Source organism: Lissotriton helveticus, chromosome 7 (assembly GCF_964261635.1).
Source record: "Lissotriton helveticus chromosome 7, aLisHel1.1, whole genome shotgun sequence".
In the NCBI taxonomy this organism is placed as follows: Eukaryota; Metazoa; Chordata; class Amphibia; order Caudata; family Salamandridae; genus Lissotriton; species Lissotriton helveticus.
The window spans coordinates 1,043,506,027-1,043,533,969 of NC_136068.1; the positions used below are offsets into that span (position 1 = coordinate 1,043,506,027).

Genomic DNA, 27,943 nt, shown 5'->3' on the forward strand with positions numbered 1-27,943 from the left:
TGGAGCATGTGTGGGATGAGGGTCTCAAGGCTTTGAAAAACCCGGCTAATGTTATTCCAGTCCTGCCACGCCTGGAAAAGAAATATAAGGTGCCTGAAGATGGTCCAGCGTCCTTGACTGGGCAACCTAAACCGGACTCTGTGATATCACAGGCGGCACAGAGAAAGTCCCGCAACCCTTCAGCACCCCTTACTTCTCCTCCTGATAAGGAGGGCTGACGTCTTGATATCGCAGGAAAAAGGTTCTTGTCAATGGCTAGCCTCCTGGTGCGAGCGGCAAATGCTTTGGTGATACTGGGTAGGTATGATCGCTAATTATGGTTTGACCTTTCACCTTATTTAGAACAACTTCCATAGGAGGCAAAAGGTGAGGCCAAGAAAATACTGCAAGAAGGGGAAGCGACATCGGATGAGGTGATAGATTGTGCCATGGACATCGCCACTACAGCTTTTCGATCTTTGGCTGGAGCTGCGGTACTTCGTCGCCAGGGATGGCTCAGAGCGACGTGGTTCAGGCTGGAGGTCCAGAATAAGATCTTGGACCTCCCTTTCGACGGAGAGGCATTATTCGGAAAACACATAGAAGATGCCCTCCAAGAGATAAAGAAAGATACATAGACGGCTAGGTCTCTTGGGTCGCTTCAGTACCAGAAAGCTCCTTTCAGGGGTGCCAGAGGGAGGAGTACCACATCATACAGAGGCTCATGCCAACATCAAAGGTACTCGTCATATGGATCAACATCGCAGTCGTATTGTCAGCCCTATCATCAAAAGCAAGGTCAAGCCTCATCTTTCTCTAGATCGAATACGAGAGGGAAACGGAACCGCCAGGGATGTGATATGTCCGAGAGGCAAAAGCGGCGTTCTGGCTCTGCCTGCTGTACCCACCTCCACGACAACATCTGTAGGAGGCAGGGTGTCACAATACCTCTGCAACTGGTCTCAGATAACATCAGACCGTTGGGTGCTCAACATAATTCGAAAGGGCCATACCTTGGAGTTCACTCAAATCCCACCTTCCAAGCCCCCTGCTGCTATTCCTTCAAAACATCTGCGTCTTTTGCAGCTCGAAGTTCATCAGATGCTCCTGAAGGGAGCTGTGGAGCTAGTTCCCTTATCTCGGAGGGAAATGATTCTATTCCAGGTTCTTCCTGGTAAAGAAGATGCTGGAGAAATGGCGCCCTATTTTAGATCTCAGGGAGCTAAACACCTCATTTCCCCATCCTTTCGGATGGTTTCCCTTCAGGATATATTCCATCTCCTAAATCCAGGGGATTTCATGGCCACTCTCGATCTCGAAGATGCGTATTTTCACATACCCATTCACCCAGCACACAGGAGGTTTTTACGGTTTACAGTAACCAAGATCCATATTCAATTCACGGTTTTCCCCTTGGACTTTGCTCTGCCTCAAGAATCTTTACCAAGGTGCTGGCACCGGTGGCAGCTTTCCTACGGAAACATCATTTTGAGGTCCTCCCATATCTGGACAATTGGTTGCTGCAGGGAGGCTGCGAGGGAAGCAGTCAACGCATGTACGAACCTATTCCAGAATTTGGGTCTTACTCTCAACAAGGAAAAATCATCTCGGATTCCGTCCAGGACATCGCGTTTCCTGGGGGCCATCTTGGACACAAACCTCAACAAGGCTTTTCCATCCTCAGAAAGGCAGGAGAAACTGCAATCCATGGCGCTGCTATTGAGAAGAAGAAAGTGTCTTTCAGTACGCCGTTACAAATCCCTTCTGGGGGTGATCTCCTCAAGCATCCCTCTAATACCTCACTGCAGATTGCGGATGCGGACTCTTCAGGAGCAGCTAGACAAACAGCGGAGGCAGGTTCATGACTCATTCGACGACAAGGTGGCGATTACTTTCGCAATGAAAAGAGGAGCCTTGTGGTGGACAAAACAAGAAAACCTTTCCCAAGATCTATCCTTCGTAGGCAATCCGGCTCCTCAAGTGGTGACAACGCATGCGTCACTGGACGGCTGGGGTGCTGTGCTTCAGGATCTTCATGTCAGCGGGCATTGGTTGCCCCAGCGCCGTCTTCTTCACATCAGCCTCCTAGAACTCAGAGATATCAGGCTAGCACTACAGGCATTTCTTCCATGACTGCAGGGGTCGGCGGTTCTCATCAGAACGGACAACACCATGACCATGCACTACATAAACAAGGAAGGGGGTACCAGATCTCTTCCGTTGTCTCAAGAGGCCCAGAAGATTTGGTAATGGGCTATTCTTCATGGAATATCACTGTAGGCAGAACATCTACCGGAGTTCTAAACGAAAAGGAGGGCAGGCTCAGCAGGCTATCGTCAGTCAGCCATGAATGGGAACTGAACAGAGTGGTCTTGGAGGAGATTTTTCAACGGTGGGGCAAACCCTCAATAGATCTATTTGCCACCCGACCAACAAGAAATGCTGGTCTTACGCAAGCAGGCTTCACCATCGAGGGTCATTAGGGAATGCGCTTTCGATAGCTTGATCAAGAGCATTTGTGTACGCCTTTCCACCCATTCCAATGATCCAGAGGCTTATCCGGAAGATCAAAACTGAACTGTGCAAGATGATCCTAATAGCTCCTGCTTGGCCGAGACCGTTCTGGTGCACAGAACTTCACCTTCTCTCTCTCTCGTCCCTCCTCTTCCTTTGCGGACGATTCTGGATCTTCTCACGATGTCCCACGGCCAGATTTGACATCCGGATCCAGATTCATTACACCTGACTGCATGGCTCCTGAGCAGTGAGAATTCATGAACCTTCCCATCTCAAATGAAAAAAGAGAAGTTCTGACTCAAGCTAGAGCTCCTTCCACAAATAAAACTTACCCTTTTAAATGGAAAAGATTTTGCATTTGGTGCCGGAAGGAAAGGGTTGACCCTTTCTCTTCTCAGCCTCATCAACTTCTACCTTATCTCTTGTCTTTGGCTAAGACAGGATTGGCTCATTCATCCATAAAGGTTTACTTGGCAGCGATTTCTCGCTACAGACTGACTCCCATTCCGACGATACATACATATGCAGACAGATGCGCCTGGAGTGACTTTGAATAGTCGTCTCAATGGGACACAGAGTTGACTGTCCCTTTGACAGACGATGAATGGACATACTGTTGTGCTCAAATGACTGATCTGTCACCTAACTATAAACTCAGATTAATCCATTTAAACTTTTTACACCGTTATTACAGAACGCCTGTTAGTCTACACAGGATGGGGTTACGAGAAAACGGCTGTTGTTGGCGGTGCGGCACGGATGCCGCATCATTTCTTCATATGGCTTGGGAGTGTCCTGCCCTCAGTGCATATTGGTCTCGAATTTTTGAATCTATCAATCAAATCCTAGACCCCAGGGTACCCCTTTCCCCTCTGGTGGGCATATTAGGATACGTCAAGAACACGCACATTAAAAAACACAAATTGCATGCGCTGCTTTTGTTATTTGTCAGGCAACAATTTTTTGAGGGAAAAAAGGACACCCACAATCAAAGAATGGCTGAAGGAAGCAACATATGGTCAAACACAACTAGCGACATACTGGAAACTCATGCCACCGACCTCCCGTCCTAGGGAGATATGGAAGCCGTTTATTGAATGGGCTTGGACACATGCTTTTAACTCTGTTCATACTGGGAAAGCCGCAGATGTAGAAATGCCTGTGTGATCTTCAGAATGCAATGTGTAAAACAAGGTCAAATGGAGGCTATTAGACAATAATAAGTGTCACAAGAAATAAGAAATATATGTAATATACATTCCCTGTGGTGTTTACACGTGATCTAACTGTCAGGTTGAGTCACACTACATGGTGTGTGTGAATATATATATATATATATATATATATATATATATATATATATATATATATATATATATATATATATATATATATATATATATATATACAAAGTTGATAAATTTATATGCAGTTCTACAATGTCACCGCTGTCCTCACAATATATATATATTGTTTGTACAATTGTGTATGTCCCAGGTTCCCGCTATGTATCTGATTGATTCCACTCCACCGAACTGTTATGTTCTTGGTATTGTACTGGACCACGCTTTTGAAAATAAATAAATTTAAAAATAAAATAATACGCTTACCACTGCACTCCCATTTATACACAGGAGCATGTACACACATCCCTTGTACCTCTTCACCTATTTCTTCCTCTACATTTCTAGGAATTCTCTTCTCCATTGGTACTACTTTTTGTTGTTAAAGTTAGTGTGTTTCTGTATTAGTAAATAGTTAAATAAGTTCTTTTATGTTTTTTTAAAATTGTTTTAAATTGTATTTTAAAATGTTAAAAATATACTTGTAAAGTGATGAATATATTTAAGTTACGGGTCACAAACAAACCTTACAGGTTCTCATATATGTACATGTGTACCTTTACAGTCATTCATACAGGTATAGTAGAAGGGAAAATGGAAACCTAGAATACATATTTAAAGTGGCAAACGTGGCGCTTAAACAGTGCATAGTTTCCGGTCTATGTGTAAAGAAGCTTGGTACAGTAAAAAGGGTAAAATGAAATGTTTGTTTATATTAATACATACCTTTACAGTATGATAAATGTCTAGTTACTTCTTAGAAATTTATTTATGCATTGTTTAAATTGTAAGTTGCTTTTGTCATTCTATTAATTGTAAGACTAATAAAACGTTTAGTTTTTTTCTTCCTTTTATGTAGATCAATGGTACCATCTATTGAGGCAATGTACTTTACTAATTAGTTATTGCAGGTTTGTAGCATAACTTTAGATTTTGAGGATGCACACCCAAGGATAGATTGATACAGTTACTAACACATCAGCACAGCAACTCACACACCCGCCTACAGACAAATAGAGGTACACACAGGCTCACATTGACACAGCTAGACATACATTGATAGGCAGTGGCACACATATATAGCCACTGAAACATCCAACCAAAATCTAATGCATGAAATAACACACCCACATAGACAGTGAGACACCCAGGGACTTACTACGGCAGAGACTCACACACCTGGGCATACAGCAATGCAGACACTGACACACCCACGCATACCGCAATGCAGACACTGCCACAGATAGCCAAATACTAATGCATTCAATAACACACCCAGGCGCACACTTGCATACCCTCAGTCCTAGGCTTAGCAGTGCAGCGACTGACACACCTAGGCATACTGAAATAGTAACACAGCCATCCAAACACCAAAGCGTTCAATAAGACACCCAGGCATTCACAGAATCCACGCGACCGCACTGCAGACACTGGAACAGCCAACCGAACACCAATACATCCAATGAAACACCCAGACACACATTGATGGAAAGTAGTGTTGCACCTGCATGACACCTATTTCTATAATCCCATTCTGCCGCCCCATCAGCGCTACTGGCGGTTTGTGGTGGACGAGGTGCAGTTTCAGTTCACCAGCTTCCCTTGAGTGCTCCCAAAAGGGATGGTGATGTAACTTCGACTATTGAATGTTGAAGGTGGGCTCACCCCTCACAGCCAACTACCACCTCCAGACTAAGACGAACCTCCGGTCATCGTTGGGGTTCACTATAAGTGATCCCGGGGATATTCAGTCTATGATCCCGATCTTTCAACCTCCATCCTGAATTTCAGTGAGTTTGACTCTGAGGGTGCTAGGATAGATGGCCTCTTGTATCCTGTTGCTTGAACACACCAGGTGGCATAAGTGGGCTATACAGTGGTTCTTATTTCCCAGTGGGACCAACATCAATGGCACTTCTCAGACCACATTCAGATTTGAGAGGAGACTGCAAAGGATCTGCATTGGTACGTTACTAAACCGCGATTTGATCAGTGACAGACCCTCTCACTTCCCCACCCAGAACTGAAAGTGGTGACTGATGTATCTCTTCTAGGTTGGGGCGGTAATCTTAGAAGGTGGAGATCAGAGGCCTTTGGTACCTGATTAAGCTGAGGACCATCAAGTGGAGTCAAGTACAGGTGCTGACAAACACTGCTATGTGGTACTGCAACAAACAGAAATAGGTGGGGGCTCCCAGACCCTATGTGAGGACGTCTTGTTCCTCTGGAAATGGCCGGGTCATCGAGGAGTTTTCCTGGTGGTGAACCATCTGGCAGGATCATTGAATGCCAGGGTGGGCGAGCTCAGCTGTTGATGCCTGGCGGATTGCGACTGGCAGCTGCAACCAGTCTCTTCCACAAATAGGGAAAACCTTGGCTCGATCTATTTGCCACGGCCAAGAATGTGACCTGTCTGCACTACTGCACATTGGTGTCTCTTGCTCTGTGGAAATTGGGACTCTTGTATGCCTTTCTGCCATACCACTCCATGCCCAAGTTCTCAAAAAGATCGGGACAGACTGGGCCCAAATCCTCATATAGCTTTGGATTGGGCTCGGAGAATATGGTATCCAGAACTCTTATCTTCAGCATCTGTCCATCAATCAGGCTGCCCTTCCAGGGGAATCTGCTGTTGCAGCAATAGGGCAGGGGTCTGCACCTGGGCATTCACAATCTCCACCTTCACGTGTGGAGATTGAGCTGTGACATCTGAATAAATTCGACCTTCCTCCAGATGTGGTTGATATCATCTTGGCAACCAGGTATCTCATCAAAAACTGTATGTGACTGTCATTAGGACAAATGTGTTGCTTGGTTTGGCACACACCATATTGACCCCACCCTGGGCTAAGTTATCTCAATCAGCATATGTAGAGTGGGGCACGGTCACCCCTAGTGGGGTATCTGGGCTCTGGGGTGCGAGATCGGTCCTGCCAGCTCCCCCTGCGACAGGTCTCGAGGAAACCGCAGGAAGAAACCAGCAGAAAAGGACGAAACAGAAAAGAAAATGTTGCAGAAAAGGCAAAGCAGAAGAAGCAAAACCGAGGACAGAAGAGTGAGAAAAAAAGGCAAAACAGAGCAGAAGACTGCAAAACAGGGGAGTAAAACCAGCAGAAAAGCAAAACAGGGCAGAAAAATCAAAATGGAGGGCAGAAAAGGCAAACAGAGGGTAGACAATCAAGCAGAAAAGGCAAGAAATTAGCAGAGCAGACACAACCAGAAGGCAGCAGCTAGATTAGCAGCAGAGGGTAGCGGGCTGCAGACAAGCTGGACAGGGGAGCTGGCACGAGTACCTTCTCAATGTGGTCACGCTGCTCCCTCCATCAAGGGAGGAGGATGAAGCACTGTGTGGCAGTAGGGAAACATCAGGAGGAGGGGAACTGAGGGAAGAAACGAGCTAAAAATGGCAACATTGAAGAGAGCATAACAGAGGGCAAAAATGGCTAAACGGAGAAACAAGCAGATAAGGCCAAACAAAGTGTAAAAATGAGCAGCAAAGGCAAAACGAGGACAAAAAAGGCAGAACAAAGGGCAGAAAATTGAACAGAAAAAACAAAACGTGGCAGAAAATGAGCAGAAATAGGCCAAACTAGAGGGCAGAAAATTGAGCAGTAATGGTGAAACAGGCAGGACGGGAACTGTTGCAGTGGGGTGCTGGTATGAGGATCTGACATTCTTTTCTTTGTTCTGTATCTTGCCTGGTAAGTTCTTGTTTTGGGCACAGTTAAGGGTTCTCTTTCTGCCCCTTTGGCCTTCTTAAATTTTTCAGATAAACCCTGACTTTTGAAGTCACCAGTTGTGTTGCGATTTTATGAAAGGGCTGCAATATGTGTTTCCCCTTTTCCCTTTTGTCATGGCCCAATGTGATCTTAATCTTGCCCTGGCTTATCTGATGTGCACTCCATTGCAGCCGCTTCAAACCTGTCCTTTATGGCACTTTACTCTCAAGACTGTTTTCCTCATTGCCATCAACTAAGCCGACATGTGAATGAGGTTCTGATGGATACATTTGCCTGTGGATTCCTCACCTTTGAATTATCCGCATGTGCAGCATTCCACAGAAACCTTTCTCCTCAGCTCTCCCATGTCGACGAGGATGTCACAATGGAACGTCTCTGCACTCTACTCCGCGTGACCTCATCAGAGCCATAAGAAAACCTAGTCAGCGTGCTGATGTCCGTTCCTTTTTTTCTGCGCCATTGATGCGTAACTGTTTTTCCCAGGCCTCTCCATTTCTTTTGGTTTTTTTTTATTTCAAAAGTTTTTTTATTGGTAGTTTCAAAATAAACAAAAGGAAAAATGCTGGCAAGTGTATACAGATGGTACATAAAAGCAAAGAATAAACTGCTGTGGTACATGGAATCAAAGTAGTGGCTATAACATTTCCAATTGAATGGAAGACAAAGTACAAATAATCAGTAGCCTAACATAACACATCGTAACTAAGTAAATCATAAAATTGAATGTACATATCGTGACAATTGGAGCAGTAGTATCAATAAGTGGGTCCACAGGTTGATGAAGCTTCTGATAAGACTGTCTAGTTAACCAGCCTATGTAGAAAGGGAGGCACGAGCCGGTCTAGAATGCAGAAAAGGTGAGCGGGGTCGAGGGTGCATGCAGGAGGCTCATGGTGGTTTGTGGGCGCTAAAATAGTTGTCAAGAGTGATCCACAGTCGCCTCCGAGGGGTTTGCCATGGTGAGTGCTGAAGTGATATATTGTCAGCGCCTCGAAGATTGATTACCCAATTTAACCAGCAGGCAAAGTTAGATTTTCGGGTATCTTTCCAATTATTGAGAACAACTTTCACAGCAGCCATGAGGAGTTGGTCTAATAGGGCTCTGTCATTGTCATTGAGGGACGTGGCTTTGGGAAAACCAAAGACTAGGTAGGACAATTCTCTGGGTGGGGAGAAAGTGAAGACCTTATTGAGAAATTCGAAGACTTTATCCCAAAAGGGGTCCACACACTCGCAATGGAGTATGAGATGTTCAAGATCACCTTCAATACACTTACAGTTCCAACAGGTTGATCAGCTCTGATGTGAGCGAAAAGACGTGCTGGTGTCCAGAAAGCTTTATGGAGCAGCCAAAAATTTTCTCTGGGATAGTGTAGGGCTGATTTTGTGTCGCATGGTAGAATCCCAGGTGTTGGCCCATTCTACCTCTGATATAGGGAAAGAGGAGTGTGATTCCCAGAACTGTGTGAATTGCTTATTAAGATTGGAATGTTGCGGGTGTAGGATCTTATAGATCCAGGACACTTGGTGGCCTAGCTTATTTAGACTAGAGAGGTAGGACTGGTGAGAGAGAGGGCTTGCAGAGAGTTTTGACCTAGTGATCACAACCTTTACGTTCAGGAAGTTATAAAATTCAATTGGGTACAGACTATATTTGGATTGGAGATCCTTGAAGGAGAGGGGATACGATCCCTCATATAGTTGGAGTGGGAAAAAATACCTTTTTTAATCCAGAGGTCATTTCGTAGTGGTTTACCCTTGTATAGCACTGTTTGATTATGCCATATCGACTCCCATTGAGAGCGTCGGATGGTGATATCTAGTAGTTTATCTACTTTTAGTAGGGCGACTTTCGTGTTCCCGAAATTAGCTTCAAGCAGGTGACCGTGTTCAGACTTGCCGACAAAGCAGCCGCCGGGGCAATATTTCCAAGAAGGGCTTTTTCTATCTCTAACCAAACAGGGTTATAATCGGCAGGGGGTGACCGCCAGTAAGAGCCCTGTTTGGCGAGAAAAGCAGTTTGGTACAGTTTGAAGTCCGCTAAGTTGACCCCCCCCCCCCCCCAGAGACTTGTCCAGACGGAGTTTCTTTATGCTAATTCTTGCTCTCTTCCCTTTTCAGAGAAAATTGGTGAGTGTGGCATCTAATTTGTGATGAAGGTCCGGGGATAAAGTAAGGGGTAGCATAGTGATGAGGTAATTCTCTAGCTGGGAAATCAGCATCTTGATAATCTCAATTCTCCCCCACCAAGTTATGAAATGAGGAGACCATCTATCAAGATGCGATTTAATTTTCTCTGAGGTGGTTTTTTCGTTGTGCTGAAGTGTTTAAAGAAGGGTACTTCCAAATTCAATTCCGGGGTATTTAATAAAGCTGGTCTCCCAGGACAGGCCTGAATTTCCCAGCATGTCTCTGGTGCCGTGTATGTTGAGAGGTTTAACCTCTGACTTGTCCCGGTTCAATTTGTAGCCAGAGTGGAGGGAGTCATTTTCTATGGTGGTCATAAGGGCCTCGATGGAGGAGTCTGGCTGTTCAGTGACCACCAGGATGTCATCCGCATATGAGGCCAATTTTATACGTGTTCACCAAATTCCACGCCCTTGATATCATCATTTCGTTTTATATCGGCGATGAGGGTTCGAGGGCCGGGAGGAATAGAGCTGGTGAAAGGGGACAGCCTTGCCTGGTCCCTTGTTCTAAGCGAAATGGATCGGACAGAAAGCCATTTATGGCGATTCTGGCGGATGGGGAGGAATAAGGTGCCATTACCATGTCAATAAAGGATTTCCCCAGGTTGAAAGATTGCATACATTGTTTAAAAAGTGCCACGACACTCTGTCAAACGCTTTTTCCGCGTCCAGGGTGATGGCAACGGAGGGAGTGGCTATTATTTTGGCTTTTTCCAAAACATGGCAAAGTAGTCCTGTGTTATCGTTGGACATGCGGTATTTAAGGAACCCCACTTGAGAAATATTAATCAATTTAGGGAGGATTGCATTGAGTCTGTTAGCTAGGGATTTTGCGTATATCCTGCAGCCTAGATTTATGAGCGAAATTGGGCGGTAATTTTTTGTTAGAAGGGGATCTTTTCCCTCTTTCGGGATGACCATTATGGTGGCCTCAATCATTGAATCAGTGAGACCACCTTTAATGGTAAAGGACTGGAACAGATTTAGTAGGACAGGGCTGATAATTTTCTCAAACTCCTTATAGAAGCTGGCCGAAAAGCCGTCCGGTCCTGGAGATTTATTGCTCTTAAGGGTTTTAATGGAGGAGGAGATTTCCTTGACCGTGAAAGGGGATCTTAACTTGGGGCTGTCCTCATCAGAGAGACTAGGGAGGTCTAACAAGTTTAGGTAATTGGTGCATGCCTCTGGGTTGAACGCCATCTTGTTTTTGTAAAGGTCTTCGTAGAAAGACTGGAAGGTGTCTAGGATTTTGTTTTGCTTGGTATGGATGGTGTTGGCGGGATCTTTTATTGAAACTATGTTGAATTGTTTTTGTTTGTGTGAGGTAACACGCAAGTAATTTCCCTGCTTTATTACCCTCGCATAATTTCATTGCTTTGAATTTATTTATCCATACCCCAGCGCGCTTGCTCATGATTGCATTATATTCGTATTTCTTTTTAGTGAGAAGGTCTAGAGTGGAATTGTTTAAGTCGTCCGAATGGGAGATTTCCAGTGTCTTGATATCCCTCTCAAGAGTATCTAGTTCTAAGTTCAGTTTTTTATTTGTTTGTGTTCGGATACCTATAATGACACCCCTAATTGTGGCTTTAAGTGCATCCCACACAACAGATATGTCCGAGCCTGGTATATCGTTCAATACAATGTACTCCCGGATGTCATTCTCGATTCGTTTTTTGTTTTCAGGGTCGGAACGGATGTCATCATTAAAACGCCAGCGTATCAGGGGGGAGGATAGAGCGTGAACCTGCGAGTTTAGCACTGATACAGGAGTAGTCCGAGACCAGTTTGGGTGCTATGTCCGTTTCTTCTATAAGGTGTGTAAAAGGGTGGGAGATTAGTATGTAGTAAATTCTTGAGTATGAATTTTGGGGGGCCGAATAAAATGTATAATCTCTCCCGTCCAGTTGTTGTAGACGGCAGGAGTCGCGTAAGTTATATTTGGAGCAGAGACGGTTGAGTATATCATGGGAACGTGAATGGTGATATGTGCATTTAGATTGGCGATCCAGGAGGAGAGGGGAATTCCCTCCAACTATCAAGAGCTCATCTTGGGGAATGCCCTCAATTGCTGATGAGACAGATTCCCAGAACTCAGGAACATCAGAGTTCGGCCCGTAAATGTTTACCACATGGATAGGGTCATCATCTCTCATTAGTTGTGCAACAATCAGTCTGCCATCATTCTCTTGAGTGTGTGAGATCATAGAAATGTTTAACTTTTTCGAGACGAAGGTGATCACCCCCCTCTTCTTGTCGACGGCTTGGGAACAAAGGGTGTACGAGATCCAATGATGCTTAATTAACTCAGTATCTTCTTTTGATAGTTTTGTCTCCTGCATTAAGATGATATCTCCTTTGGATTTTGCCAAATAGTCAAGGGCTTTTCTACGCCTTACTGGGTGATTAAGACCCTTGACGTTTAGGGAAACTATATTAAGGCTTTCTGCCAGGGTTTTGGTTTGAGTCATCTAACCAGTAAATGTCGCAAGGGAAGTGGCTGGCTTACAACGGGTGCAGCTGTGTAAGCTATGGGAACAATGTGAATCGCAGAAGGGGTGTGAACTACATGACTGGAAACTATTAACTGGAGAAACCAACTTATGAAAGCGAACCTGTGGTGACCATTATTGGGATAGTATGATGAATAGGGCGCATATGATACTACATTTGAAATCTGGGCAGCGAGTAACAAAAGAGATAATAGAAACAATAAGGAAACTACCAAAATTACATTTCCACCCAAACCCCATATCGTCCCTTCCCTCCCCACATTACCCTTGCTCCCCCCACCCTCTCTCCACCCTCCCATCTCTCCCCCACCCCCAAAGAGTTCGAACTTAGGAGCTGCAACAGCAGTACGGTCTGGGGACAACACAGGAAAATGTAGTAGGGTAGTAACTCAACAGGAGAAGCATACGTATTGAACGAACCCATTGTAACTGTGCAAAAGTATATACCATACCATATGCAGTTCATAGAACCTAGGTGAGGCTCAGACCTATCTCAAATACATTGTAGCAACTGTGGGCATCTTTTAACCCCAGTGAGCCTGTTTAAGAAAGAATGAAGACATACGAGGACTAGGGGTGTAATTACCTATGAGGAGTGAAGCTGCATAATAGCTGGAAACCAGCTTTACGCTTGAAGTTCAGAGTCACTGCTCCCAGTAACCTATGTGGTATTTAGAATACATGAAACTCCGGTATGCCTCAAGTATGAATAAATGGAACTCCGTTATGGCACAAGTATGTTATAACACACGTGAACGGCTTCTAACATTTTTAAACATTTTTGAAAAAGAGTGATCACGTACAGGATCAAGGAACATAACTACTCATGAAGAGTGAACCAATATAATGGCCAATGCTAATTAGCTAGGACTAAATAGTTCCGCTTATACCATTAGACTGACCCAGAAGGGAGAGTACCATCACCTGACAAGAAAACAATTTTACGACTTGGAGCTAAGACAATCTATGGCAGAAAGTCGTGACTAAAGCACAGCATGGTGCGCTTTCTGACTCGTAGAAGAATGAGCAAACCGAAGTATCAGTGGAGCCCAACAGATCCATGGCTCACCAGAGCAACAGTTCAGCGGTCAGTGGCTAGAAGTATAGTGGGTATCCATTTTCAGTTTATTCGAAGAGCCGGTAGAGGAGTCCATGGACTGTGGAGGCGAGTCTTCTAGGTGATGTGCAAGGGCTTGAGGGCTCATGAAGAAACGTGGTCTGCCATGGTCCATAATCTTAAACTTTGACGGGCCAGCGAATGAGAATTGAATGTCTTTCCCCTTCAATTTATCTCTTAGAGACAGGAATCCTTTCCTTGTTTCAACAGTCTCTTTGGAATAGTCCTGAGTAAAGATTATACGATGACCTTCCAAAGAGATGTGGTGATTTTTCCTGGCGAATTGCAAAATGGTCTCGGCGTGTTGATAACGGAGTGGTTTGCAGATCAAGGGACGAGGGCCTTTCTTTCCCTGGGTGATGAAAGTTCGTATTCTGTGTGCCCTGTCCAGTTCTAGGCCGTGGTGAGAATTAATCCCCGTAACCGTTAGGATCCATGCTTCAAGGAAGGCTACACAGCACTCTGCATCTTTTTCTGAATCCTCCAGAACACCAAAGATGCGTACATTACCTCTCCTATTACGATCCTCTAACTCAGCATTTTGACGCTTGAGGTCATTTGTAGTGCTCTGAAGATGTTGTATTATTTTGGACGATTGGGTTGTTTTGTCTTCTACATCACTTATCTGTTGCTCCGCTTCACTAATGCTTTTGTTCATAGAGCTCATGTCTGCTCTGATTGCTGTGAGCTCCAATTTCATGGGATCGGTGTTACTTTTCGTGGATTTAGCCAAGTCGTGAACTTCCGCCAGTTTCTGAAGTATCATGTCCAACGTACTAGTCAGGTCTGATTTAGCTTTGATAGGAGATTCAGACATTGTTTGTTCAGGCCTTACTTTTTTTGTTGTTCTTCTTCTTGTCTCTATCCGCCATTTTCGTGGGGTCGTCAGACTCTGGGAGAGATGAGAAGAGACAAGGTGATGCAAGATTACACTGCAAGAACTAGATAATGAGTACCTGTCTGTGCGGGTATCTGTTTGTTTCGCACTATTTTGCTTGTGGCAAGGTGAGGTTTAGAATTGCAAGATGAGGTGCCGGTGATGGTGAGCCCACTTCTGCTGGAAGGTAAGAGGTAGAACCGGAGGTATTGGCTCCTTCCTTGATACACTGTGTAGTTGCCTGCTACTCACAGGTGGTAAAGCGGTGAGGCAGGTGAAGTTTTATTATGTCTTCCTGAAACCTACTCAGAAGGGGGACAGGTAGCCGGTTGTGTCTAGTCAAGCAGTTGACCGGCAGTGTTATAATCGCCTGGCTGAAGCAAGAAGGTTGCTATCCCGGGTGTGCACCCCATATGAAGATCTTGTGGAAGTGGATAATTCCCAGGTAGGTCGCAAGTAGATTGGCCCAGTGCAAATGTGGGAAGGTCACTGATCACTGGTGGATCACAAATGCTGTGCGGGGAGCCCTCCGCTGTCCTCACTACGGTCGAGACATAGCGCGCAGTGCTTCATCAGATTACCAGCAGGTTGTGAGGGAATGATTTTCATTAGCGTGCTTTTTGGTGTAGGCTGTGTGTAGCAGCGAGAGGAGACTCCATTTAGTGAAACACCTACTGTATGTATGCCTGTGAGCAGTAGCAGCAGCCCTCCGCGTCTCTTAAGCCTCAAACCTCTCGCCTCTCATGACTCGGGCCTTGCTTTCACGCTTATTTGCCCCCGTTGTCATTTTAGAGTCCGGCTGGCTGATACCGCATCTGCGATGGTTGAGGCTGGACGAGCGCTGGAATGCACGCAGGAGGGAGGAAACGGGGCTCTCCGCACAAATGTTACCAAGGAAGCATGAGGAAGAGTTTACTCCCACAAGCTCCAGCACCGCCGCAACCGCTCCTCCGCCATTACGGGGTCAGGCACATGAAGTGCGAGCTAAGACGAGTGAGCTTTTTAACTTTGGAAACTTGCATGCGCGAGACCCTCACCGTAGGTGTGTGAGGATGGCATGTCAGTGCGCTCGATTGTCGTGTATTCAGGGGTCCAAAGTGTGGATATCACGGAATGATCAGAACCGAGGGTCGGCAAAGGTAGGCGCCATTTTGGGGCTCAGCAGAGAGTCTGTGGCGGTCCGTTTTTCAAAGCTGAAAACCTCAGATTATGACATTCGAGGCACCAAATGCAGGCATCGGGGTGCGCAGAACGGTATGCAGTTCCGTAGCTCGTGTAATCTGGGTTGAGATGTGTCCTGGGGATGGAAAATTCGCCTGCCTGTGTGTAGAGCGACGGCTTTAGGCAGCCATTTCCACCGCTGTCCAAGCCACGCCCCCAGGCCTCTCCATTTCTGCGTGTTGCTCTCTTGAGACTCGTTGTGACTTTGTAGCATCAAGTTTAGCTAGTCAGAGGAAACCTGGTTCCAAACCATGCAGGGAATTTGGGGCCAGATGTCTATCACTGAACCCCATGAAGACTGTTTATGGTGTCTCTCGTCTGACCACGACGTCGATGAGTGTTCTTCACGCGGGTCGAAGAAGGTCACAGTCCTGTTCCAAGTCGCTGACTCCGCATACTTTGAGGCCGCCGAAGAAGCACAAGAAAAAGCAACGCCAGGGTCTCTGCAATGATCGTCGAAGGATGTGACTCGTAAGTCTGCCCCCCCAGTCCCCAGGTATCATCGGAAAGATGAGATTTCTTCTCCTGAGGTGACTCCACTGGTTCCAAGGGTAGCAACGCCTCCACAGTTGCCGAAGCTGACGAGTCCACCTCTAGTTCCAGGGTCTCCAGCACCGCAGCCGTAATCAAATGTGCTGCCTCCTTGAGCGGCTTCAGAGCCTGCAGTGCCAGATCCGGTGTATCCTGCCTTCCCGACTCCAGGTACGGACCAGTTGTTTTTTTTAAATGCAATGTTCGGCTTGTTCTTCAGAGCGGCAAACTCTAGTGGTGTGCCTGTTGGTCCCATGGGTCCGCTGGCATTCTCCCAGGGAGGTTTGCCAGCTCCTTTCCCTCAGGGACCTTTTATGCCGATGGCTCCAAGTAGTTGGCAACTTCCAATGCCAAGATTTTCGACGCTGGTAGAATCTTTGGAGGGCTTAGTGCCACTGGATCTTCCCCTGGCGCCATCTGATTCTGAACTGGCGCCAACTCAACCTCGTCCGGCATTGACTACTGTTCTGGTAGACCTCCTTTTGACCCTGATCCCGAAGTCACAGGCGCAGCATCTGGCGCCATCTACGCCTGTTCTGAGGATGAGGTCTCGGAGTGAAGCAGCACAGAGGCTTTTTAGAAGAGTAAGAATACCAGGAAGAGCATGGAGAGGCTGAGGAAGGGAGGATTGTTGATCCTGATCAGGATTTTGAAGGTTTGCAGGAGGCTAGTGGCCTGGATACCTCTCCTGAATGGGAGCTCTCATTCCCAAAAGGTCTCCCAATGCAGGAGGTGACCTCTTATCACACTGTGATCATAAAGGCATTGCATCTGCTGGAATTACCTCTTGGCATAGCAGAATCAAAATCTAACCATTTACAGAGGTACTTCATTCTCCTCCCCTTTCTCAGAGCCATTACTCCCTTTTAACAAGGCTTTGACTGGGCCCAATATTGAGGTCTGGTAAAAACTGATGTCTGTTCCAGCAGTGTCCAAGACTGACAAGTAGGTACAAGGTGGCTCTGGGGGATCATGCCTTCCTGCCACTCATCCTTCACTGTAAAGTTTGGTCATCTAGGCTTCGTGCTCCCAAGGCAGTCTGCAGGTTCCTTCCCAACTACACCTGCAGATAGGAGTCTAAGCGCATGGAGCAATCTACAAAAAAGGTGTTTTCGTCAGGAAGTATGGCCCTCAAGTCAACAAATGCCACATACCTGTTGGGTCACTACATCCACGTCCTTAGGGACTCTCTCAGGAAGGTGCTTCTGAAATTGCCTTAGGAATGCCTAAGCAGCGGCCTGTCAGGTTATACAGTCTTGTCTGGACACTGCCGATTCGTTTGCCAGGGTGATGGGATCGCCTGTGGCTACCAGTTTGGATACATAGGAATTTATATACTGTCTGGCCATTCCTCCTCCACCTAACTAGTTTTCCATTTCTGCTTCTGATGGTATGAATGCGAATTATCCTTCTTATTGTTCTTGAATATATGTGAAGATCTGTGTCTCTGAAACCTTGTAAGTGGAATTACTAAAGGAACATCCTATTGCCTTTCTTCTAATAGTTCTTGGATTTCCAGGTCATATGTGTGTTGCATCATTCATCCAGTTCAGGTTTTCGCTTTGCGTGCTAGGACTTGTAATCCTAATTTCATAATGGGGTAAATGGGTCTAATAGCCTAAGAATGCTAACCAAAAACCTGAACTAGATGAAGTACTCACAAATAGTTCTGAAACCACATATCATCTTTTGAAGCTCTGCCTCTTGAATGCCTGCATCAGCCTTGGGCCGTAATGATAAAAGGCAGTTTTACGACCCTTGAAGGCTTTTTTGCATATATGCCCGCTTTGTATAACTTTTAGGTCTGAAAAAATGAAATAGGCAGCGGTCTGTCATTGGCAACTGGCTGCATATGTCAGTTCATCTTATTAATTGCCCATCTCTAACCTGTCCTTTTATAACGGGCATATATATGTGTTAAAAATGTTTTTCCCTTGATCTGGACTCCGACACTCAACTAGGCAGAACCAATAGCTAATTCCCGTGACTGCGAACTAGTATTACATGCAAGTAACTTCTATCTAGGAGTGTGTTCCTTCTCTCATGATTGGGAAGAATTATTGGGTTCCAGTGAGTTGAAACTGGGGTCTCATCAGACTACTGTAATCAAGGCAATAGTATATGCTCAGAGTGGATCGTTTGTATTACATCTTTTGTAAGCAGCTTTTTACATTTTAAATGGAAAGTCAGAGTTTGCAATTAACCAGGAATGTTGTTTGTGTGGTTTGAGAGCTCTCGTTCTGCTCTCCCTCCTACCGCAATCCATTGCCTTTTTCTTTCCCCGACCGTCCATTGCAGTTGTCCTTTTTGCCTCCCAGCCTTCCCACTGTCCATGCCAGTGTGCTCCCCATCCTCCCATTCGCCATACCCATTGCAATCCCTCAACCTACCTACTCCCGTTTCTTGCTCACCTGTCTTCTAGCCACAGATTAATTACCTTAGATTTATCCCCAGGTATCAGACTGGATCTGGACATTTTTTGTGAACAGTACCCCTTTGCGCGCCGGTGGGTGGTGTTGATTGTTTCTACATTTGATGGTCTGCGGTGGATGTGATGTGGGTGGTACCTATTTAAGCGCCATCTCAGAGTGTGAGTTCTTTTCACACCAGTCAGCGCAGATCCAGGGAGAGCTACCTCGAGGTCACTCTTTGATTAACCTTTTTATTTATTTTTTACTTTTGTTGAAGTTGTTCTTTGAGATCTTCTCCTGGTGTGACAGTGATGCCAATTAGGAAGGCCAGCATCAAGCTCTGTGGCGCCTGTCACAGTCAAATGTCGTTGACTGACCCACACCTAGTATGCCTTTGCTGCCTCAAGCGTGAACACATTCCGAAGGCCTGTGCCGATTGCCATGCCATGAACACAAAGGCCTTAGGGGAGCAATCCCTCAAGCTCCTGATGGCCTCAACATACTATGCCACAACAATCTCGTCCCGTCAAAAGAAAGGTCTCTGGACAAGTCACAGAGCCGGAAATCTTCATCACACTCAGTCATCAGGTCATTCGTGTAAGTCCCACAAAAAGAAACCAATTAATAAGTTGAAGTCTTCAACTTCTCCTTGTCCGTCGACCTACCAGATGAGGGAGCGTCGACATTCTAAGCCTTGTTCCACAATGGAGCCAGCATTTGGGTCAGCTTAGCGCTTCGTCGAGTTTCTGGGAACCGGAGCAACCCCCGCTCAACTCTGGGAGTTGTATAAGGCCACGTGTCTCATATTTGAGCAGCCCTTTCCATCCGGTGCCTTAAGGCACAGTAGGTTTGGGAGGTGCAACTACTTCCACTCCGGTGGCTCTGGTGCCATTCGAGCCTCTTAGATCCACAGATGGATCTGGCCCTGCACTGGTCGTACCAACTCCACCTTCCCCAGTGCTGGTCCTGATGTCTACACAACACTCTGGGCGGCGCTGTCCCCATTCTGATCCCAGACTCTGACACGGAGCCGGAGGGGTTTGATCCGACACCAGCTGGAGCCAAGCACTCCAATTGCTATGGGCTCGGACTAGGGGAGGATTGAGAGGTGTCGCTGGACCCTGATGAATGCCAGGCTTTAGACCCAAATATTGACAGGTGTGCAGATTTGGCGGAACACTTTTCCAGATACTGGCATGCTTTCTGCTCCTACCATGGATATGGAGGAGTAACATTGGTGACAAGGGTGACTGAGGTCCAGGACCTTTTCCTGCCCTCCGTGACAGTCCAGATGAATGACTTCATGGAGGTGCTTCAGCCGAGAGTGACCACCTCAGAACCATTTTTCTCATTTAATAAAGCCCTTACAGTTGTCCTGCTTGGGACCTGGTCCAAGCTCGGCACAGGGGCTCCTGTGAACGTGATGATTGCCTGCCATCACCGCCCTGCTCTAGAGGATCCCAGCTTCCTCACTCAGCACCCTACCCGGGAGAGCTTGGTAGTCTAAGCCTCCACCTACCACGTAATCCCGGTGGATTCTCTATCGTCCCTCAGGTTAGGGAATCCAAGAGACTGGACACCTTAGGTGAAGAGGTTTTCTTCCACCAGCCTGTCACTGTGGTCCATGAACACAGTGTGCCTTTTAAGCTTTTACTCCCATGCTGTATGGGATTCGGCGCCGCCTATTGCCCTAGGGGAGGCCCATACTCTCCCTTGTTGTTGCTGATGGGAGAGACGCAGCCAAGTTCACAATCGGATGTGGGCTGGATGCCAATGACTCGCTGGGTAGAGAGATAATTATTTGTGGCCTTACTGCGCCACACCTCTGAGGGTGGATGTCAAAGCATTGCATATGGACATGCCCTTTGATGGCTTCCGTCTCTTCCGAGACAAGGTGGTTTCAGCGCTGGACCAGTTAAAGGACAGCAGGACTGCGGCGAGGTCCTTGGGCCTTTCCATGTCCCCATGACACCTCCTGTCTGCCTTTTACGCTTTTTGTGGTCATCATGGAAAGGGCTTTCAGCTATGTTTACACCACAGCACGCAAGCTTCCCAGCCTCTGCATGGCAGAGGATGTGAGCCCCACAGACCTCGTGGTTTGGGCAGCCAGAGGTTGCGTCGGTCAACCACCAACCCTCCGCCCTCCCCGTAGCTTCCAAGCCCTTATAGTTTGCCCTCTAAATGTCATGGGCACCTAGTGGGAGGCAGCATACGCCATCACCTGTCACACTTAAGGTCTATCACAACAGACCAATGGGTTTTGCAGATCCCCTGGAGGGGATTCTCCCCCCCTTCATGTCTATCCCTCCACCCATGCCACCTGCTTATGGCAGACTGACACTTGTTTTACTCTGCCAAGTAGGGATGCTCACTTGGCGAATGGAAGTATAGAGAGGGTGCAGATGCCAGAAGTAGTTTGTGTTTGCTGTTCTCGCTCCTTCCTGTTGCCCAAGAAGGGTGTAGGTTGTGGTCCTATCTAAGACCTGCACCCTCTCAATTTCTTCCTCAAGAAGGTCAAAGTGCTCAAGCTTGATCAAGTCCTTGGTGGTAACGTTGGACTTGCAGGACGCATATTTCCACACTCCCATCCTGCTTGCCCGCAGGCATTACCTGCGCTTTATGGTGGGCTACGATGCCTGCGCTTTACAGTAGGCCACGAGCATTTTGTTTGCCCCGCTCCTTTTTGGCCTTACCAGTGTCCTTCGGGTGTTCACCAAGGTGATGTCGGTGGTTGCAGCTCATCTGTGGAGATCAGGGGTTCCGGACTTCCCTTGTCTTGACGACTGTCTGTTGAAGGCGGACTAGCCCTATGTTTTCTCCCACCTCCACGCTACGACAGACCTCCTGCTTTCGCTGGGATTTGGTATCAATGTGCTAAAGTCACACCTGACTCCCTCTCAGAGGCTCCCTTTCATCTGAGCTGTTCTGGACACTGCGCAGTTGCGGGCCTATCCTACCGGTCAGCGAATTCAGGGTATAATATCAATGTTTCCGGCTGTTTCATAGATTTCGGTGAGACTGACTTGGATGCTGCTGGACCTCCTAGCATCCTGCTGGTGATACATGCCAGATGGCATATGCGCTCAGTGCAGTGCGACCTAAAGTTCCAGTGGGTGCAGCATCAGGGTTATCTGACATGGTCTAGATTTCGGTGGGGACTGCAGAAGATCTGCAATGGTGGTTAACAAACCATGATTGGATCAGCAGCAGAATCCTCTCCCTTACCTAGCCAGATCTGACAGTAGTGACTGATGAATCATTCCTGGGATGGCACAGCCATCTGGGACAGGTGGAGACCAGAGGCTTATGGTCTCTCGCAGAATCCCGACTTCACATCAACCTTCTGGCGCTCCAAGCGATCGGACATGAAATAAAAGCCCTTCTACCCTCCATTAAGGGAAGGCTAGTGCAGGTATTAACATACCACACCACTTCTATGTGGTACTGCAACAAACAGGGCTGGTGGTGTCGTGGACCCTTTGTCAGTAGGCCCTGCATCTCTGGACATTACTGGACCGTCTGGGATATCCTTGGTGGTTCAACACCTTGCTGGCTTTCTGAACACCATGGCAGACTAAGTCAGCTGAAGATGCCTAGCAGCTCATGAATGGGGTCTCCATCTGGAGGTGTTGAATGTTCTCTTTCAGCAGTGGAGATATCCTCGGTCTGATCTGTTCACCACTGCAGAGAATGTACAATGTCATTATTTCTGCGTGCTGGAGTTTCCTAGGCGGCTCTGGAGTGAAGCTTGTGCACCCTTTTGCCCATTCCACTCCTGCCCAGAGTTCTGAAGATCAGGAACGACCAGGCCCAAGTCATCCTTGTGGCTCCAGACTGGGCTCAGTTTTGTATTTATTCTGAGCTGTTGAGCATTTCCATTGGTCCTCTGATGAGGCTGCCTCTTTGGGAGGATCTTCTGTCGCAGAAGCAGGGGTGGGTTCTCCACCCGAACCATCCTGTGTGGAAATTAAACAGCAGCAGTTACCAGCTTTCGACCTTCCGCCTAAAGTCTGTGATGTTATTCTGGCAGCCAGGTGTTCCTCTTACAAAATGGTATACACCTGCCATTGGTGCAAGTTTGTGGCATGGTGTGCAGAAAAACAGGTTCACCCCTTTCAACTCCCCTTTCTGAGGCTCTTTTCTTTATTCTTTCCCTTGCCCAGTAGGGTTTCTCTCTGGGCACCTTATAGGGTTACCTTTCTGCTATCTGTCTTTCTGTGGTTGCCTGATCAGGCATCCCTCTTTGAATTTGTGAATGGTTTGAAACATGTTTCCCCCTTCTTTCATCAGGTCACAGTGGAACCTTAATCTAGTTTGAATGTTCCTGATGTGCGCTCCCTTTTAGCCTTTGCAAAGCTGTCCTCTCAGACTCCTTACCATCAAGATGGCTTTCCTAGTGGCAATAGCATCTGCCCAGAGGGTCAGTGAGCTTCAGACTTTGTCATCCAAAGCCTCAATACCTGAACATCTACCCAGATAAACTGGTTCTTCCGAAAGTCATCACTCCCTTTTATGTAGACCTGAGGGATTTCACCAACTGGACCCAAAGAGCTTTGTTCGTTCTACCTTGACCGCACAAAAGAATGCCAGGTGGAAGACCAACTCTTTGTGGGGTATGCTGGAGCAAAGAAGGGAAAGGCTGTGCATAAGCAGACGATCTACTGATGGATCATGCTCTCCATTAAGATCTGCTACACATTGGCCAAGAAGCAACTCCCTGATGGTTAGTGAGCTCCTTCCACCAGAGCCAAGGCTGTGACCACTTCGTTAGCATGGGTAGTCCCGGTCCTAGCATCTATCAGGCAGCAACGTGGATCTCTCTGCACACCTTTATTAAACACTCCTGCTGGGACAGGCAGGTCCGTAGGCATGGGCACTTTGCTTTTTAGGTCCTGTAGGACTATTTGGTTTGAAATTGTTTTGCAGACCCATCTCCATGGAGTTATTGCTTGGATATATCTTTTCTAATGTAAGGAATCTGCAGCTAGAAGTCTCTCTCAGTTGCACAAGCTACTTTCCTTTGTTTATACCTTATCAGGTAGAGACTATATCTAGCCGCAGATTTCTTACCGACCCACCCATATTCCCAGCTCTGTAAAACGATTTTTAGGGGCAAGGATTTACCCTTTCAGGGCCCTAGTTTTCCACTCCTGTGGTCCGTGTTCTTCGTGGCTGTGTTCCTGGTGTGGAAACTCACAAAAAGAAACTGATGTCAGCGTGCTTCCTATATATGCACCATGAAAGTCCTCAGACGCCACGAGGAGCCTATCTATTCCACCTACTGGCACGCAGGGTTACTGCCCACAAAAAATATCAGAATCCTGGGGATAATTGTAAGGTAAGGAATCTGCGGCTAGGTATAGTCTCTGCTAGATAAGGCATTACTGAAGATAAGTAACTTGCTCTTTAATAAAGCACTTCTGGGGCTACATTTTATTTACCAATATATCGTTTTGGTACACACAAAAAAAAGTGTTATAGGACTTTTTATTTTGTTCTTGTTTTTCAGCTGTGCGGCACACCTGAAGCATTCCTATACAGCATTGCTATAAATCATTTGCAAAGTCAATACGTCTCATAAGCGAGACCTTTTTGCCTCTGCCAGTGTGTGTTTAATCGGTTAGTATACCGGAATATTGCTAATAATGTGAGTAAATATACATTACTCACTGCGTTGTCTTGCTGTCTTAGTCCTAGCAGTTTCTGTTCTCCTTTCACGACCATATCCACCCACGATCCAATCTCACAATGGGCCTTTACCATGGAAAAAAAGGGTTGAAATCTGGGGACACTCTGGGTTGATAGGTGGCACTGTGTAAATGTGACACATAATTTCAACATGTACTTCTGTCCTCTTTGGACTATGAACTTGGAACAACTATTTGCAGTGTAATAATGGTTCACAGATTCACTATGCAAGCCTTGGGTCCTCAAATGTAATACTTTGAATAGCCAGGAAGAGTAACGCCTACAGTGAATCAACTGCCGTTTGAAGGGGGAGTCTAATGACTTATACAACATTTTCAAAGCAGTTGGTTGTGCAAGTCTGATGGCACAGATTCTTAAAAAGCTAAAGTCTTGTGTGGTCCTTTTCCTAAGCCAAAGGGCAATAAAATAAAAATAAAAGCATGAATATATCAAAGGTTACTGTAGTTACAGGTGTATGTATATAGGCATGTTTGACAAACTGTATGATTTCTGTGCATGTTATAAGTGACCCTTGACTTAACTTTCTCTGTGAATTTTTTTGTATGCTCTATTTTCTTTACTAGGTTTTTGGTGTTTCCTGTGGTTTGTGGGGTTTTGCTTCTTGACACACGAGTGGGCGATAACCAAGTTCAGTGAAATTATGATCGTCAGTGGAGTTCAAGCTGCTATTGCCTTTAGCTTCTTCTCCATCTTATCATGGGTATGTTTACGCTTATTATTTGTGCATGCATGGAAAGTGACTTTTAAAAAAAAAACTTTTTATTGATGACTGCAACCAGATAAATCGTTGTGCATACATTTTCTACACATCTTATACAGTCTTTTCTGTTTTTCTCTCCTCATCAACATTAAACTTCTGGCTCAGTGCCTCTCTTGATACTTAGGTTATACAAATCATCCACAGCAACCTGAACAGCTCTATATAAGGGTGGCAGTTCTTTGCAAGTAAAGGCAAGCTGTCGTTGCTCAATCAATTCTCAGCACGTATACATTTATGACTCCATAAGTGGAGGCGTCGCCAGTCTCTATCCCTCCCATCCCCCCACCCCGTTCCGTACGTCTCCTGACAGCTCTGCAGAGGCCATGGTATCTCTCCGGGCCTAGTGGTCTCGGAGAACTGACTCATCTGAATAAGTGTGATCAACATCCTCCGGCCAACCTGTGCGTACCTTGGGCCATTCTCCATTCGTGAACCCACCTCCCTTGTCCAGTCATCCGCATTACGCGGTTTCCGTCTGGGAGGGCGTCAGTCATGTCTTCCAACTCTAACAGTATCTGTTCCCAGTCCTGTGCTATTGGGTGGTTTTGTAGCCCTCGGTCTTCCTCCCTCCTGAGTATTGTACCTTCAGCCCTACCCCACTTCAGTACCTCGGACCGCCAGATCTCTACAGTCAGGGGTCGTGCAGATTTCCACCTCATAGTCAGTGTCCTGACCGCCAGTAGTAATGCTAAGTCTATGAACTTCAGTGCGTCCCTACGTCCATTAGGCCTTTTCCTATGTCCCAGCAAGCACGGCAGCGCTCCCTCTGGTATCCGCATGCCCGTGGCAGTGTAGAGGATGTGTCGGAACTGACCCCAGTAGCCGTCTATACGTGGGCAGGACCATAACATGTGGAGAAGGCCAGCCTCCTCCGTATGACATCGGGGACAGCAATGGGAAGAGGCAGGAAACATCCTGTGCAGCCTCTGTGGGGTAAGGTATGCCCAATGTAGTAACATGGCTTGGATACATTTAAACTTCACATTCCTGGACACTCGTCTAGGATGCTCCATAACCACCTTCCATGCCCCATCTGTCATATCCTCCCCCCTGTACAACATCCAGGTGGTCCTGAGGGGAGTAAGGGACATAGCAGCGTGTTCCCTAATGCCAGTGTATAACCACCTCACAAGATGACCTCCCGTTCCCATGTAATGTAGTAGGTGCACTAGCTCGTGTTGCTCCGGTTTGCTACGCTGTGGGGCCCATGTAGTGCGTATGTAGTGTGTCACCGTGGCATGTAGGAGGTATAGTCGTATGCATGGAAAGTGACTTAAGCAGTCAAATTTGACTTGTAAAAAAGTTTTGGTGATGTTTGTGAGGTTCCAGTTTCTTTGGTTAGAGATAATCAAATTAACAATTTCTGAAGTGTACAGAAAGAGATACAAGGGTGTTATGTGATGTATCGATTGTTGGGAGGGTGTGGGTGACCATTGCCTGTAGCAATTCAGAGTGAATAAAGATAACCACTTATTTCAATGTGAGGGAGGAAGTCCATAAAGAATAATAGAACCATTACAAGGGAATTCTCTTGAAGTCCATTAGCTGAAACAAGAACTGCAAATGATTTTCCTCTGATGCGACCAAATGACAGTTCAGTCTGTTGCCCTCCTGCCAGATCTCTGCTCTGACCTTTCGGTGAACCTTAGGTTGTTGCTTAATGATATACCCTGGATCGGAACCAGCACTGTTTTAAGCTCTGAAGTATTGGGGGTTGTGTTTGCGGAATTTCTATTAAATCCTGGGTTGGGGAGATATTTTTACTTGATAGTCAACTGTCACCATGGCTGACCGAGTTAATCTCTTTTCAGGGGTTGTTCATCCTGCAAGTTTATAAAGATTTAAATTGAAGATACTTGTGTTCAGTGTATTTGTCTTCTTCGAAAGCATAATGTGATTTTTGTCAGTTTCTCATCTAAGACTCTTTAGAAGCGAAAGAAGGAGGTTGGCATTGTATCTGAAGGCTAAAGACAAATGTTCTCTTTCTAAAGAAGATGCCTCCTCTTCAGGGGAAGATTCTGTGAAAAGTGCTTCTCCAAACACTTACACGAAGGCAGTGCAAAAATGGAAGTTTACTCGGTTCCCTGAATTGAATTTGTTTGGGAAAGCGTTTAAAGCCACTTCTTCTGTCCCTAAACATGGATATTCTGCTAAAGGATCCAAACAGACTTCAAAAGCCATGGGGGATCCATCTGCTAACAAGGAGAAAACAAATTCATAATTACTATGAGTAACATTTACAGCAAGCCTGTTGATGACATTGTCTGCGACCTTGACGATGACACCATTGACAGTGACAAATTTATCGAATGTAACTCGTCGATGGTATACCTCTAAGAGAATCACCCATAGTTGTTCAGAAACCACCACCAGTGCCTGAATATATGGAAGAGGGTGAACTGCCATAAGATGATGGAGGACAAGATTATATAGCAACTCCAATTGCTCAAGCTTGGGAGGCTAGAACATCAAACAAGGGGGTGAGGCAAATTGTTATTTCAGGCCATATGTTTGAGTTCATTCAGAAACTCCTTGTGAACCCACTCCAGAACAAGCATCGTCCACATCTGAAGGAGCTTCACCAGGAAATTATCTTATTCCTCTTCAATGGAGCTATAGAAATTCTTCCAGAATCACAGAGCAACCCATGGTTCTACTCCAGCTTTTTTTTATCAAAAAGAAAGCATGTCCGAGACTAATCCTGGACCTTAGACAACTAAGTGGTTTCTAAGGAAACTCTTTCCTGATGGTTACCCTTCATAATGTTCTCCTGATGATGCAGGGGAAAGATGTCTTGGCTTCACTGGATCAAAGGGATGCTTATTTCCACATTTCAGTCCATCAGAAACATACAATGCCTGTGATTTCTGGTAACTGCTATTATCAATTCAAGGTGCTTCCTTTTGGGCTGAAATCAGCCCCTCAAATTTTTATCAAATGCTTTGCTGAGGCGAGAAGGCCATCTGGTGTTTCCATATCTTGATGACTGACTTTTCAAGGCACCATTAAAGAAGGAAGCAAGAAGGTCTGCTATCG

General features: G+C 46.2%; 1 protein-coding gene across 1 annotated transcript in view; it reads left to right on the forward strand.

The window, feature by feature from the left end:
- Positions 1-27,943, forward strand: part of SYNGR2 (synaptogyrin 2) — a 187,896-nt gene that overhangs the window by 112,462 nt on the left and 47,491 nt on the right. The window contains exon 3 of the mRNA XM_078653868.1: positions 24,711-24,847. Within this exon, the coding sequence (XP_078509994.1) occupies positions 24,711-24,847 (137 nt within the window). The remainder of the gene's footprint in view (positions 1-24,710; positions 24,848-27,943) is intronic.